This window comes from Physella acuta, unplaced genomic scaffold (genome assembly GCF_028476545.2).
Source record: "Physella acuta isolate Inbredline_101_S28 unplaced genomic scaffold, ASM2847654v3 ptg001898l, whole genome shotgun sequence".
Taxonomy (NCBI): domain Eukaryota; kingdom Metazoa; phylum Mollusca; class Gastropoda; family Physidae; genus Physella; species Physella acuta.
The window spans coordinates 15,325-33,226 of record NW_026733403.1 but is presented as its reverse complement, the minus strand read 5'-3'; the positions used below and the strand labels follow the sequence as shown (position 1 = coordinate 33,226).

Below are 17,902 nucleotides of genomic sequence, written 5' to 3'. Positions count from 1 at the left end.
TTATGGTAGAATATGCTGCAAAATTGCTTGGATAACCCACCAAAACTGTCACTACATTCAGGCAGCATAATGCATAAAATCAAAATATTTTAAGCTTTAATATTTACAGCTGTTGAACATTTTAAAATATTAATAAAAATAAATAAATATTAATTTTTAAAATTTGAATAATTTACTAAATATGTTTCATAATAAAAATGAATAGAGCAAGTTACTTCAGATTGTCTTTCAGGAAATGTAAACAAACTTACCATGAAAAGTTAATTCATGCCCAACTTTTCCTCCACTAAGATCAGTAATTTTCACCAAGGATGGATCAAAGACTTTAACAACATAGGGGCTTCCATTGACATGATCACCATCATAGACCATAGAAACCAACCAGTCACCTTTAAAAAACAATCCACTAATTTAATAAAATGTTTTCCAATTACTTTTTTTTTAATTTTAAAGTAAAAACAATACTATTGTTTAGAAAGATTATGTAACAATTATGAGCTTGTTATAGGAAATAAATGGGACAGAGTGGTCTAGCGGTAGAGTTGGACTGCTAACCCGTAAGTCTCGAGTTCGAATCCGGGTTCAAGTCAGTAGACTGTCCCTGAGACCAACCAATTCTAATGGGTATGTTAGGGAAAGTATAGGCGGCTGGGCATAGTGTTGACCACACTATCCCTTCATATGCAGAGGTAACAGAAACAAGAGAACTCTACGCCACTTGCCCCGTAGACCGTCAGGTTTGAAAGGTAACTTAACTTGAAATAGGAAATATGAGCCATTCTACTGAAAACTGAACTGACCAACTTCATTTGGAGCAAAGTTGGATGTATACACTCCTCCCTTGTACATGACAGGCAAGTTAAGGACTCGGCCACTGGGAGACGTTGCTTCAATCCTGACATCACCTTGGCCAGCAGCAGATGTGTCAACCTACAAGTTTACATAAATTAATTAATCCTCGAATAGATTTCAAGGAGATTTCTTAACTGCCCATCAACAAACCTACATTTACATATGTATTCTTGTAGTTATGGTATAAAGAGGTGGAAAAAATAATTTTTACAAATATTAAATTTTTGCACAAACAGCATTTAATAAGATGGGCAGAGGTGAAAATATTGTAACTGATCAAAAATAAAATTACATATATATGTAAATTATTAAGATGAGAATAGCTAAAGATGGTACAAATGCCTAAAAAATATGGAAAAAAATTTTTTGACAATTTTTCAAATAAAGGGAGGTAATAAATAATATTGCAAATGTTGAAGACAAACAAGTAGGAGTTCTCCATATATGGTGACATGAAAGGTGAAATATGTGAGATTTTACCTTTAGCTCATTGTTGACTCCTACTACAGCTCTCTCCAAATAAACGCTTTTCACTTTTGATCTATCTGCATGCACTTTGAATGGAACAGGGCACCCTGGGATATTATCTCCATTACAGTACACATTGAGCTGAAGAAAAAGTAGCCCTATGTTAAACAATGCTGTTATCAGCTAAATAATATCTAGATGGAAAAATTTGTTTACAATAATGTTGTGTGGCTCTGAATAGGACTTAACAGATTGTAAGTACTAATTGTTTTGTTAGCAATATTGTAAATTAGACCAAAAAAAAGTAAAGCAAAAAAAACAGATGTGAAATAATGATTTGCATTATGATGATATTCAGCAAAGTGTAAACTGCTGATTAAAAATGACAAATACAAGAATGAACCTTGTGCTGTCCTGTTTCTGTTGGTGTGAAGTAACAGTCACATCTATTGCCACTCCATTTTGTTCGTACTGGCACAATTGAATCTGGACCAATAACTTCAGCTCTAATAGAATCATGGGATGTGCCGTCTTCAGCGTGGATGACAAAATGTTTCTGGAAATAATTGTTTTTTCTTCTTTAGAAATAGTGGTAATACATGTTAATAAATAAATAATTAGAAAAATTGGATAATAGCTATTTTTTTTAAAATAATGTCTTTTGTGTGTATGTTTTAAAAAAGGCCGATTCTAGTCGGAATAAGATACGCATGCGATACGCATGCGCAATGGAGAGAAACTACGACTTAGCGGCGATGTTTTCGATGGTACTGCGCATGCGTGTGTTTACAACAGCAGAACCCTAATACCAACCCTAATCCTATCCTTAACCCTATCCCTAATCCTATCCCTAACCCTAACCCTAGCCCTAATCCTATCCCTAACCCTAACCCTATCCCTAATCCTACCCCTAATCCTACCCCTAACCCTCATTCTAGCCCTAACCCTAGGTCACTGCGCATGCGCAGAACTATCTTTTGCCGAAAAATCTTATTCCGAGTAGACACTTCGTTTAAAAAATGTACATCAGTCATGAAATATCAATTTAATTGTTAACAATTTTCTCAATTATTAAATAAAATTTCATCGTAGTAACCTCTTGTTTGACATAAACATCACTGAAGTTACCATCCATGCTTGCCCTATTTTGTGATATTTTAACTGGCTTCAAATGACGAAATTTAGCGGCATAAGCCATAATGCCTAGGTGTTCAACTTCAGGATCAGCCATTTCTTTAGCAGAAAATATAGGCTCAACACCCAGCTTTCGGGCAGCATCAATACCTGAGGTTCAGAAAGAAAAACATAGGAGATCGCACTCATAAAAATGATCCATATTAACAAAAGACACTGATTTACTAGATCAATATCTCATTGCATCATTAGAAGTAAGTAAATTTAAAAAAAAAAAAAATTTTATTGGGAGTTTACTGGATGAGATATAAATTGACTTTAAGACTTAAATTATTATGTAAGTCTTAAACACTTTAAAAACTATAAACTTTAAACTTGACAAGGCATACACTTCACTTAGCCTACTCACATGGTTTTAACCTTTGTACCTCTACTAATGACTAATTCTTACTGAAGTTATGAGTATAATATTTTATATTTATTTTTCTTAAAGCTTATTCTACCTGCAGTTTAGTGTAAATTAAAAAAAAAATATCAATTAAAATGCCCTGCTTTTTTTTGGTTAGGGGAGTCAGGATCTTATTTCATACATTCAAACATTTGGAGCTAATTGAATAATTCTTTTAAAATTTTAAATTGACAGTCGAAGTACTAAAGCCTGGTAGTAGTCATACTCATGATTCTGAATGACTCATAATTTTAAAATTAGTAGGTCTAGCTAGATTCTTGATTTATAATAGGAATTAAAGGGTCATTCATAAGGAGTCATGATTTTTACCTCCCCTTCTCCCGATCCTCGCAAAAAGGAAACAACCCCCCCCCCCCCCCATTTTTAAAAAAAAAATAGCCTTCCATATTCCAATACACCCTAAACCACTGTACTCGATCTAGAATTTGGTAAAATCTTAGTTTAGCGTCGTAAATTCCAACGTAGCTAGTAATGTGCGATGAAGGTAACTAGTGAATATTTCTTTCATTTGGCCATATTTATGTCATATTTTACATAATATAACAGATAATTGAATAACAAATCACAATCCAAGACCAAACCAGTCATAAATATCCTGGAATAAACTTTAAACTACCCCGTTCGAGACAACAATGAGTAAATACAAGCAGCGGCCATGTTTTAAAAACAATAAATTGTCTATTCGCATGTCTTTTGTGTTGATTTTGTGGTTTAATATGATTGTTTTGTATTGTTTTAATATATGCGGGGGGGGGGGGGGTCGTCCATAAATGACGTCACACTCGTAGGGGGAGGGGGGTCCGTAATTTTGTGACGTTGTGTGATGAGGGGGAGGGGTTCAGATGGTGCTACGTCACACTTTTGCATTTTAAAAAAGCAATGTTACAAAACAAATTTTAGACGTAATATTTTGCGTTTTAAAAAAATGTTTTAATACATTGTAATAACAATTGATTAAAATACTCTATTTTGACAGAGTTCAGACAAGATTTTGGAAAAATATAGCTGTTTAAAAAACAATTCAACTGCAATTTTGAGCTGGGGGGGGGGGGGTGTAGGCTGAGGTGTGACGTCATTTTAGGGGGGGGGGTCTGGCTTTTTGTGACGGAGGGGGAAAAAAGCGTGACATCATTTATGGATGACCCCCTGTATAGTAATTTTTCTTTTTATAATATAGTTGACATGAATGACTAATAGACCTTATCAGACTTAATAGTGTGCATCCAAGACCACAACAATTGTTGGGAGGTCGAACTTTTGAACACTTTATTTGCAGTAAGCAAATCAATATTAGATCGCTCATAAATGAAGTCGCTCTTAAGATAGTAATGACAGCGTGCATTATTACAGAGCAAACATATGAACATATTGTTTCAGATAGAAATTGTGATTTGTGGTGGGGAGAGGTTGAGTAGAACTCAGCGATGTGATTTTAGAGACGGGTCAGGTTTTTTTTCTCGTGAAAACGGGATGGTTGTGGGGGAAAGACCAGCTGTAGAAGTATGACGCGTCATTCATTGGTGATCCATTTTCTCAGTGGGGACGAAAGAACTATTAAGAAGGGTCAAGAAATGTAAAAAGCTTGCCGAGTCGCATTTCTTGAACCCTACCTTTTTCATTCCCCCACTTAGCACATCGTCACCGAGTTAACGCTCGCACGTGACGTCATGTAGCGGTACCGCCGACCGTTAGGCTAATTTTATAGAAAAAAAAAACAACAAGCACTGCCTTATTGACGCTTTTGCGACGTTTAATATGATTACATAAGTTGGTGTTCATTAAACAGCCCCTAACACATCTATCACTCGTCCATTTAAACGTACGTAGTTATTTCTGCAAGCTTGCTGTCTTGAGACTTTCGGCCCTTTAAAAATGTATTAAGCTCACACCGTATAGAACTAGACTACCCATATTAAGCTCCAAAAGAAGCTTGGTGAAAACAGGATGGCCGTCCGATTTTGTAGCTGCTCTGTGCTTTATAAAAAGCACAATAAACGATAAGATGACACTTATATTAAAGTAAACGAGCCGACCCGCTATTTAGTTGTTTTTTCTACTTTTCAGTTATTTATAATTTGTGAATTCGACACTACCAACGCTGCCACTGAAAATATTTCTTTAAAACACTATAAGTAGCTCGTTAAGGACGATAACCCCCCCTTCCTCCCCCCCCCCCTCCGTTAAAGTAAACTCCACTTAGTTACCCCCCCCCCCCCCCCTACGTTTAAAATCGTTTCAAACTAAAATATCTGCCCCTAATAGTCGTCACTAAACCCGACTCTGTAAACATTTAGAGTGAACCACAGCTCACCAGACCATGTAGGGGTGGGGGTGGTAGGGAGCGCGTTTACAGCTTGTTTTATAGCGTCTCCCAGAAGAGAATTATATATATAGATTATAGTTCTGAATCTTGATACATTAAAAGTGATATTCGGAAATTATGAGCCAGACAGTCAACATATTTCAATTTAAGTCCAAGAAAATAAATTTCCTCAAACGATGGAACATTACTAAATTTTTGCGCAGTTTAGCGAAATTGAATTTAAGTATTTACGTCATCTTACAAAACGCGATAGCCTACTGGTGCTCTAACGCGGCCCATGCTAATGGCCGTATTCCATCATTTATGGACAGCCCCATATCACTCACTTGGGTACTTGATATTGACAATTTGACAACAAAGGATAACCAAAATGTGTCTGGCAGGTGGAGACTTGCGATCGACCATAATGACAACACGCTCTTAAGGGGTGGAGTGGCTGATTATTTTAAATGTTTTACGAGGGAAGCTGGTGGATAATACATTTTGTCTCTCTGTATATATAAATGATGACAAACATTTATTGTCAAAATTATGGCTAGAGATCTTAGATAAGGCAGAGCGAAGCGTAATTTTTTACATTAGGGGTCATCCATAAATGACGTCACGCTTTTTTGACGATTTTTACCTTTCCCCCCCCCCCCCCCTCCCCTCCGTCACACGTCGTCACAAAAAGCCAGACCCCCCCCCTAAAATGACGTCACACCTCAACCTACAACACCCCTCAAAATTGCAGTTGAATTTTTTTAAACATCAATATTTTTCCAAAATCTTGTCTAAACTATTACAATTTATTAAAACAGTTATCTAAAACGCGAAATAACGTCTAAAATTCGTTTTCTAACATTGCTTTTTTATAATGCAAAAATGTGACGTCGCAACATCTGAACCCCCCCCCCCCCTCCCCCTCATCACACATCGTCACAAAATTACGGACCCCCCTCCCCCCTACGAGTGTGACGTCATTTATAGATGCCCCCTTATGACTTGTTGTGACATTGACAACAAAAATATGACGGAGGTTGGGGTTTAATTAAGGTAAAGAGAAGTAAAAAGAATGTCATAAGTTACGATAGAATCACTAATTGATGAAAAGAAAAACCTGAAATGAAAATAGTGAACATTCAAACAATAAGAAAAAACTCAAACTAAAGTAATAGTAATAGTAAGATCAAATAAACATTAGAAAAAAAAAAACGTGATTTAAAACATGGATACAAGTTGCATCTCACAATGCTTCTAGAATTAATAAAGTTGTTTCTTAGGACATTCAATTTTTAAAGAGCAGAATTAAAAAAAAAAAAATGCTTTGTTAAACGGACTATACAACAAGACAATCATATTTAAATACATTTTCATACGAATAGAAATGAAAGGGAAGCTACTCTAAATAACATTTTCTTAAGATGGCTGCTGTTTTTAATAGCAAATTTACTATCTCGAACAGGGTTGATAAAAATTAATTTCAGGATATTTAAATTGATTTAACCATAAATGGTGATCTATTATTCAATTATTTATAATATTTTATCAAAATATACGAATATATACTCATATTTAATGACATATTCATTATTGCACTCTCTCCTACATTACTAGTTTTGGCCGAATTTACGACGCTAAACTAAGATTTTAAAACGGTAATCTATCGTTTTGGGTACGTAAAATCGCCCGCGATTTGTAATGTGAAAAACAGGTGACTCCTTAAATTTTAATAATTATTTAACATTTTGAGGAGGATTTATGTTTTAAAAAATTCAAAAATGTTTCCTTGATTCATTTATGTACCTGTTTTTAAACAATTGAATTAAAACTTTTCCGTAATAAATGAAGACTAGCGATGTTTCCAACAGATGCAACCATGCTCATTTACTATAGCAGCCATCTTGTCTAAGTTTTATTTTTATAAGCTTTTAGCGCCAGATTCAGGGGGAAATCACTCTATTTTACAAATGGCTGCTGTTTATATAGCAAATCTTGCTCTCAGACACTGCTGTTTAAAGTTAATTTCTGGCCTATATCGATATATTTAGCCATTGATTTAGGTTTATTATTCATTTATCTATAATATTTGACACAAAAGTATGACAATATACTTCTATTAAAGCCTTGACAATGAGGTAACGTTTTCGTACATAAATAGCCGCGGGCGATTTTACGTACCCAAAACGATAGATTACCTAAGATTTTACCTAGAATTTAGATCTAGAATCTATGTCATTGCGTTGAGAAGGCTAAGCCCAGCTAAAGGATTGAGATTAACTGATAATTCAGTGATTAGGAATAGTCTGCTAGGAAGCGGGTAAGTACTATAATATTTTGCAGGCCAAACTAAATATTGTACTTAATTTTTTGCTTTATTATTCTTGCTATATGCCATTATATGTTGATGAAATTGCTCTTTAGTTTTTTAATCGATCCAAATTTATCGACACACTTTTAGCAAGCCTACCTGTCTGTAAATTGGTTACATGATCGCTGGTTAGATGAGGCCACCCTGGCACATCACCACCAACCGATTTTACCAAATCACATAGAAGATGTCCACTATTCCAGTCCGTCTAAAAATAGAAAACGTTCGCAATTTTATTTTATTAATTAACGTGTGTTAGATTTAAAGATTTAACATAGGGATATTGATTTATTTCAACAAAATATTATTGTATATTGTAAAATGCACCTGAAAGTTATCGATATTTCTGTTTTGCAGCAAGTTGTTGGTTTCTCTACGGGTAGCAAAGTAGCCGGGAGAATCAACTTTCATGTAATATGAGAGGTAGGTCATGCCAGATAGATCGTCAAGATGAGGAGATGAGAAATCTTCTGGTCGCACCACGATAGGGATGTTGAGCTCGGATTTGGCTATCTGCATGGCTTCCGTACAGTTACCCAGCCTGCAAATTAACATTTTATAGATGCAATCTTTAAAAATATATAATCAAGCCGAGTAGCAGTATTAGGGTGGTTTTAATTTTGGCGTCCATAATTTTCATCACTCTTTTGTTCAGTTTTACACCGTTCCAGATCTTGAGGCGTCGCACAAAATACAAGACCCATCATAAAATGACGTCATAAAGTACACCCCACATCCCACCCATCTACACACAAAACCCCATAAATCGATATTAATTATTAAACCATCAGTTTTTTTGTTGTTATAGTTAAGTTATAAGAAAATAGTCTACTATAGAATGTGTATGTCACAATTTCTTTACCCACGCCCTCTCCATCGAAGCATAACGTCATATAACCCCCCCCTCCCCCCATGCAGAGGGTGTGTGTCGTAATGTATGTACAATCCCTTTTCTATTCAAAATCCACGCCCAGGAGCCCATCTTTTAGATGGAACGCTGAAAAGTAAATAAAAATTAGAACAAGGCTTTTTATATAGGCCTATAATGTAGTTCACTTGCAGGTTTAATAAAAAAATATATATTGTAAATTTTATATGAATGTATTGTAAAATTTAATATAAACTAAAAAGAACACACTGTCTTACATGACTTTTTTATTGCTTATGAAAACGTCATAAATCTTGAGCTTAAGAGTTAAGACGTTTTAGAATCGTTGCCACGCCCTACGTGTAAGTCTATTCAAAGTGTGACGTCAGTTCGAGTTAATCGCCCCCACCCCTACTGCGATTACCCTCAAGACTACGTCACACAAATAAAAGATGAATATCAATCTTTTAAGCTAAACCAGTTTCAAACCCTATTCAACTTTACTTTATATAACCACAATTTTTAGGCCTACATTAGGGCGAAGGGAGACGGGGAGGGGACGGGGATGAGACGCCTGTGATTCAGGTGATAGGCAGACCAGGAAGAGAAACCCCAATTAGTGTTAGCCAAGTGTCAGACAGCAGACTGTCCGGCAGCACGCAAACACCACCAGACAACTGAGCTAATCAAGCGACGGGGCAGTGCCCACACAAATAGGTGACCGGAAACAACAGACCGATAACTTGTTACTAGCGACAGACAACCCCAACACAAACGGCCGCCGGAAATAACAATACAATAATTTGCAACAGGCGACAGAAGACAAGTTCCCACGCAGGTTGCCGGAAATAAAATAGTGGTTTAACTGGCTTCACTAGCTATTTGTTTACCATGCATTTAAAATAGCGATATAGGCCTATATGTAGAAAATTACTTCATTATGTTTGAAAATTAATAAGGAGGTCTTTCATGAACCATATCGAACATCGGGGGTGGGGGGGGGGGGTCTGATTTTTGTGACGATGCGGTAATTTGAGACGGTGAATGGGGGGGGGGGTGTTAAGTAGTATAGACTTTGTATACCTTAAAGTCAATTTTAAATATATGTTTTTTATTACCATGACGTTTATTTTAGGATAGGGTGGACTTCATGACGCCATGTAAATTGGTCTCTTGTGTATTTCGTGAGGGTGGGAGGGGCGGCTGGGGAGAATGCCTAAATTTTGACGTCATTTATGGACCATCCTTAACTCAGGCGAGAGTATAAATGAAAACAACAACAAAAAACATATGGACATTTCTATATGATCTGTGAAGTCGGGAACGTGAAGGTGTTGTTGTTGTTGTTAACCCACAACTTCCATTAACACGGTCGGCTAAAGATGTGACAGTGTTCTAGAGACCAGAGTTTCTTTCAGGCATCTCTACGAAGCACGCCCGCCTTCGCACCCCCACACGAAAAAATAATTTATATAAAAATATATTCTTTTACCGGTGTCCGCCCCCGGGGAAAAATTGCCTGAAAGAAACATTGCATGAGACCCACGACCTCAATTCCCCCCCCCCCCCCCCCGTTGTATCTCTCTTCTGTATAAACAGCAAGCGTGTCCCCGACACGAACCAGATAATACAGCCTACTATTCTTAGAAATCCGAACCAAAGAGAATCTTATTTGAACATCGTTGATACCTTGATGATAAGTTTTATTTTTAGATCGTGTAAAACTTCAGCGGGAAAAAAGAAAAACGTTTAGGGATCGTCAGGCAATGCAGTTCGTCGGTTTGAAAAATTTGCATTTTTTACATCTTGGTTACTTTATCAACCCACATATCCAGCCCCCCCCCCCCCCCCCCCCTTATAAAAATCCATCCGTGTGGTTAAAATAAAAATATGTAATGATATTCAATTTTATAGCAAGGGGGGGGGGGGTCCTGGTGTGTCTAAATGTAGCTGTCTCCCCACATCTACACAGTGCACACTTCTAGGCATCTGCTGCACACTAAGCATGTAAACCATGCACCTTAACGCCCACACGTACGACCCCAGTCACGACAAAAAAAAAAAAAAAAAGAAGTGTGCACTCTTTTGTACCCTCACTGAACGGCAAGGCAGAAATCTTCACCAAACTCTTCTTTGTTAAACATTACCTACACCCCTCCCCTTCCCATCTTACTTTAAACGTAACTGGTATATTAGGCTATTATACGCAAAAAAAAGATGCACAGTGTTATATTGTTGTTTTAAGCATAAGAAAACGCAATCTAATATGTCAATATGAATCTAAACACATAACTGAAATGTTATAATGGCAACATTTTTGTACCCATAGTGAAACCCCAAAATCCCGCGCCGCCTTTACTTTTAAGGGAGGGGGGGGGGGGGGAAGAAGCAACAATTTGCGTGTATTTTTCTTGAGCTAAGCAAACATTCTGACCGGCTATGTAAATGTTCTGCCTGACGAGGGTCCCTAATGAACACCACGTGAATCGGCCTGACGGGCCGGGGTCACAATAGGTTGAGAATCTGAAGGGTAACCATTCACAATGCGGATACATCCTAGCTCGGCGCTTTGAGTGTGGCAACTTTAGCCATTGCATAGGCATATCCCTTTTTGTTAACTGGCAGCGGCGGATTTAAATACACTGTTGCCTCACCCCCCCCCCCCCTAATATCAAATTATTCCTGCCAAAGTCACGATGATTTTTTTTCTTACAGGTGATATATATTTTTTACGACTGCTTTTTAATTAACTCGCCTAATTGAATGACCTCGGCGGGTCCCTATTGTTTAGATGGGACTTCTTGAAAAGGAATAGTTTATCATGTGCCATATTTTCGACGCCATATTTTTACACAATGTTATCTTTATTTTACAAGAAAGGAAGAGAATTAGGCCTATATTGAGTCTCTTACAATCTATAAATAGCCCAGCGATATGATAGTCGATAGTGCACAGGGAAGCCACGAAAACGACCATAGGATCACCATAGGATCACCTTTAGCTTTGTTAATTGCCCCCCACACCAACTTGAATTTTGAATTTAAACTCATACATCCCTACTATATCTAACTACACATATTGGCTGGTGGTGTAGAAATATATTTATAGGCCATATATATATATATATATATATACATATATATATATATATATATATATATATATATATATATATATATATATATATAGCCAGTTTTTTTAACAGAAACACAAGTTTAAACGGTTAGGTCAAACTATTATTATATGAACACGCGCATGCGCACTGCCAGGCCCGTGAGAACAATAATGGCCATGTAAACAACACAACGTGCAGGTGACACGAAGCTGAGATGACAAAACAATTACGTCAGTAACCAGAGCGAGGCTGTGACCATACACCTCAATCATCACGGAAATATCTTACCTGTCATGTCTAGGTAATTGTCTCCAGTTGGGCGACAGGCCAGGCTTGCAGTAATCAATAAGGGCGCTGTGGACGAGAAGAAAATAAATATGACTTGTGTTGTGTAGATAGCTGTAGGACGAGTTAAAATATTAAACAAAAAAACACGAGAACAAAATAAATACGACTAGTGTTGAGCAGATAGCTGTAGGACGAGTTAAAATATTAAACACTCCCCCTCAAACTTTCGATTTCCACCCCACACCCCCCCCTCAAACTTTCGATTTGCACCCCCCTCCCTCATACTTTTTATATATATACCGAGGGGGTCTATGACCCCCCCCCCCCCAACCTAACCCCCCCCCCCCCCCCCTGCCTACGCCACTGGCTGTAGAACGAGTTAAAATATTAAACAAAAAACACGAAAAGAAAATAAGACAAAGTTATACTCAGTGCTCGGGTGATATTTTCAGGTTTTTACCAACCAAAGATGTTAAAAATTTAAGAACGAGCCTGAATTCCAGTTTTGTCACTCTCGGTAGCCTAACGATTTTTTTTTCCAAGTTGAAAACGTAAACAGGTGAAAGTGTCGCGCAGTACAAAGGCATCTGTTTACACAAACAATATCACGTGACTCTGAGACAAATCCCAAAAAAAAAAATCGTCTGGACCAAAAAATATTCGCAGGTTACCAAATGTTTTGCTATGTAAATATTTTCGTTGTATTTTGTATGATTTCACAAGCCCGTTGCTAAAAAAAAACGTGGGTTTTTTTTTTTTTACTAGTAGCCGTTTAGCCTTTGACCTATTGGCAAGGTAAACGCCAGTCTTAAGTCTTTTACTCTATGTTCAACATTCCTGGGTTTTACCCATCATTCAGAGTAGAACGTTTACACCAACTAGAGCTACATAACAACACAGAGCAAAACACTTTATTTTAACGTACGTATAAATATAATCAAAACGTCCATGAGCCCATCAAACTCTGATTTGTATCTGACTCACGTTTGGAACAATAAAGGCGGCTGGGTATAATGCTGACCACACTATCCCTTCATATGTCGAGGTCACTGAAACAGATGAACTCTACTTCATCTGCCCCCCCCCCCCCCTGTGTCTTGGGGACGTACGGGAAAAGATGAAGATGACGATAACAATTACAATGTTTCTCGCCTCTATATTCTATTTTTAAACTCGTACCAAATCTGTGACAACAGACATATCGGTGTAGAGGTGTATTGTAAGTTGGGCTCTGTTATTATTGATTGCTCGTCCTTGTGGTAGAAACTCGGTAATGAATTATTGACTAACGATGGAATTTTTAGACTGCTGTGGGTGCTAACAGATCGATGCAACAACCAATGCGATTTCACGCTAGACCACGGTTCACCAGTGGTCCGTGTCCATCACTCAACAAGTGGGTCATGTCAATCACTCAACAAGTGGGTCATGTCCATCATTCAATAAGTGGGTCATGTCAATTACTCAAAAAGTGGGTCATGTCCATCACTCAACAAGTTGGTGATCTCAATCACTCAACAAGTGGGTCATGTCCATCATTCAACAAGTGGGTCATGTAAATCACTCAACAAGTGGGTCATGTCAATAACTCAACAAGTGGGTCATGTCAATAACTCAACGAGTGGGTCATGTCAATAACTCAACGAGTGGGTCATGTCAAGCACTCAAGTGGGTCATGTCCATCACTCAACAAGTGGGTCATGTAAATCACTCAATTCAAACAAGTGGGTCACTTTAGTACATAGACAAGTGGGTCATACACGTAACATCATACACAAGTAAATCACTCAACAAGTGGGTCATGTCAATCACTCAACAAGTGGGTCATGTCAATCACTCAACAAGTGGGTCATGTCCATTACTCAACAAGTGGGTCATGTCCATTACTCAACAAGTGGGTCATGTCCATTACTCAACAAGTGGGTCATGTCCATCACTCAACAAGTGGGTCATGTCCATCACTCAACAAGTGGGTCATGTCAATCACTCAACAAGTGGGTCAAGTCATTCACTCAACAAGTGGGTCAGCTCTATCACTCAAAAAGTGGGACATGTCCATCACTAAACAAGCGAGTCATGTCCATCACACAACAAGCGAGTCATGTCCATCACACAACAAGCGAGTCATGTCCATCACACAACAAGCGAGTCATGTCCATCACACAACAAGCGAGTCATGTCCATCACTCAACAAGTGGGTCATGTCCATCACTCAACAAGTGGGCCAGGTCTATCACACAACAAGTGGGACAGGTCAATCACTCAACAAGTGGGTCATGTCAATCACTCAACAAGTAGGTCATGTAAATCACTCAACAAGTGGGTCATGTCCATCACTCAAGTGGGTCATGTCCATCACTCAAGTGGGTCATGTCCATCACTCAAGTGGGTCATGTCAATCACTCAACAAGTGGGTCATGTCCATCACTCAACAAGTGGGTCATATCAATCACTCAACAAGTGGGTCATATGAATCACTCAACAAGAGAGTCATGTCCATCATTCAACAAGTGGGTCACGTCATTCACTCAATAAGTGGGTCATGTCAATCACTCAATAAGTGGGTCACGTCATTCACTCAACAAGTGGTTCATATGTATCATTCAACAAGTAAATCACTCAATAAGTGGGTCACTTAAGTACATAGACAAGTGGGTCATACACGTAACATCATACACAAGTAAATCACTCAACCAGTGGTCCAACTATCACTCAACAAGTGGGTCATGTATATCACTCAACAAGTGGGTCATGGACCATGTCGATCACTCAACAATTGGACCAAGTAGATCACTCAACAAATGGACCAAGTAGATCACTCAACAAATGGACCAAGTCGATCCCTCAACAAATGGACCATGCCCAACACTCAACAAGCAGTCCAAATACAACACAAATCGACAGTACTATACAAATAATCGAACACACTCAGGTTCAAAGGACTGATGAATAGCTAGTCAAAAGATTTTCTTAACACACAAAACCAATCAGTGTATCGATTATTTTTTATTCTGAATTTATCAACCAAATAAATCAATGATTACACACGATTTTCCTTCATTGTGATTTCATGCCTGAATATTGCTTTAAGTACTTTTCACTCAAGGTTTTTTCAGTTTAACTTGCTATGTTTTTAATTAACAAGCCAGCTTCGGCTTAGATCTATATAATTACTAGCGCACCCGTCGCGAGTTGCTGCGGTCTAAGTAAAAAGGAATAAAATAAAATACGCGTGTTTAACTACAAAATAATGGATCCGTGGAGCATTAAGTAAATTACTAACATTGGCGCTATACTCAATTTCTGTGTGATGAAGCATTTAATTGTCAACAGAAGCTATTAGTTCGTGGTAATAGTTATTCCTAGATACCAATTTATATTTTTATATTGATTAGTACTCATTATTCAAATGTAAACAATGTCGAAAAAAAAAACGTCTAGTATCTCAGCTGTTGGGGCGTGAGTTTGTCCACACTACCACCAAAATGCTTGTGTTTAGGAAGCATTAATATACACTACGTCGAATGTGTTTGCCGTAATTCTAAGCTGTTATAAAAGTAATAAAACGATGTTTCAGTTTGAAAACAAGTGTACGTATATCACTCTCCGCGTGATTGAGGTAGCACACTCCTCTCTCAGGTGTTGAGGGGCGCTGTGGGAGTCACTAGTCCCACCAGAGGACGCCCCTCGTATTGGGCGTCACATTTCTGTTTCCCGTGTAACATGGACAAGAAAAACAAAGAGAAGAACCTTACTGTAAAGCCATGAAACACAGACAAAGGAAACAAACAACAATAACAAACTTACTGTAAAGCGACTCCATCGTTCCAGTCTGAGGTGAAGTTTGAAATCTGGCACTCCGGCAACACAGCCTGCAGCCATTCCAGCATCAGCTTTTTCGGCGGGAACTTCGTTTTTCCAATCTGGTAGCGTAGGATCAGGTGCCAAATAAGGCCGAGAATAAGTTTGAGACTTCCGTTTACGATATCTTCACTTCCTGTTAGAATTCAAAGGATGATATTTTAAATGGAAAATAATAAAAGTAAGCTATATTATAGTATAATGTCATTCTTGTGATATATATATATTTATTTTATTTATATATACATATACATATATATATATATATATACATATACATATATATATATATACATATACATATACATACATATACATATACATATACATACATATACATATACATACATATACATATATACATATACATATACATATACATATACATATACATATACATATACATATACATATACATATACATATACATATACATATACATATACATATACATATACATATACATATACATATACATATCATATACATATATACATATACATATACATATACATATACATATACATATACATATACATATACATATACATATACATATACATATACATATACATATACATATACATATACATATACATATACATATACATATACATATACATATACATATACATATACATATACATATACATATACATATACATATACATATACATATACATATACATATACATATACATATACATATACATATACATATACATATACATATACATATACATATACATATACATATACATATACATATACATATACATATACATATACATATACATGTATATATATATATACATATACATATATATATACATATACATACATATACATATATATACATATACATATATATACATATACATATATATATACATATACATATATATATATACATATACATATATATATATACATATACATATATATATATACATATACATATATATACATATACATATATACACATATACATATATATACATATACATATACATATATACATATACATATATATACATATACATATATATACATATACATATATATACATATACATATACATATATACATATACATATATACATATACATATATATACATATACATATATATACATATACATATATATACATATACATATATATACATATACATATATATACATATACATATATATACATATACATATATATACATATACATATACATATATATACATATACATATATATACATATATATATATATACATATATATATATATATATATATACATATATATATATATATATATATATATATATATATATATATATATATATATATATATATATATATATATATATATATTGCCAGGGACATGGTATGCTGTCAGGTTAAAAAAAAGGGTTATGTATTATTACGATACTCCATAATTTTGTAAGGGAGGGGAGGGATATCATGTGATGGATTAGACCCCCCTCCTCATTGCCTACGCCACTGTACACACATACACACACAGACAGAGAGCTACCTGGACATAGCATGCAAGTCACGAAGGTATGACGGTAAAGCTGTCTGAATATTATTACAGTCCAGCATAAAGTGGACACCTCGTTGTAGATGAAATGTGATGTGTTTTTTTTTTGGTGTGTTAATTATTAGAGGCAAACTTCATATATGTATCGTATTTGGGTTTAGGTGGGAATACATTTTGGTTTGAATGATGAATGTCTAATATTTTTGTTGTACTTGTATTTTTTTTTCTGTACATTGTTTTTTTTTCCACAAGTTAAGAGACACAACCCGACTAATATGTGCTTAGTTGACACTGGAAACGCGGTAAAATGTATTAAATCTTTAACCATATAAATAGAATAAAATCACAAACTGTATATCATGAAAGTTTAAAACCGTAAATAAGCTGATTAAGCAGTTTCTCTCTATAGCTTATACTATTGTAATTTTTTTTTAAACTGGGCGAGTGACAAAAGAAAATTTTATGACACATCATTGAATATTCACTAGAGCAGGTAGATGTCTAACAACAGCGGTCCCTCAACTGTTTTCCATGACCCGGTTTGGGGGTCATCCATTTATGACATCCGCGCGGGGGGGGGGGGGGGGTGAAAAAAATCAACGTGGACTGGGGGGGGGGGTTCTGGTCAATGTGGAGGT

General features: G+C 36.2%; 1 protein-coding gene across 1 annotated transcript in view; it reads right to left on the bottom strand.

The window, feature by feature from the left end:
* The window catches only part of LOC131931136 (filamin-B), a gene marked incomplete at its 5' end in the record, with an annotated part of 77,223 nt that overhangs the window by 44,002 nt on the left and 15,319 nt on the right, over window positions 1–17,902 (bottom strand). The window contains 9 exons of the mRNA XM_059287833.1: window positions 252–389; window positions 801–930; window positions 1,333–1,461; window positions 1,724–1,876; window positions 2,417–2,604; window positions 7,696–7,804; window positions 7,924–8,137; window positions 11,868–11,933; window positions 15,675–15,864. Of these exons, the coding sequence (XP_059143816.1) occupies window positions 252–389; window positions 801–930; window positions 1,333–1,461; window positions 1,724–1,876; window positions 2,417–2,604; window positions 7,696–7,804; window positions 7,924–8,137; window positions 11,868–11,933; window positions 15,675–15,864 (1,317 nt within the window). The remainder of the gene's footprint in view (window positions 1–251; window positions 390–800; window positions 931–1,332; window positions 1,462–1,723; window positions 1,877–2,416; window positions 2,605–7,695; window positions 7,805–7,923; window positions 8,138–11,867; window positions 11,934–15,674; window positions 15,865–17,902) is intronic.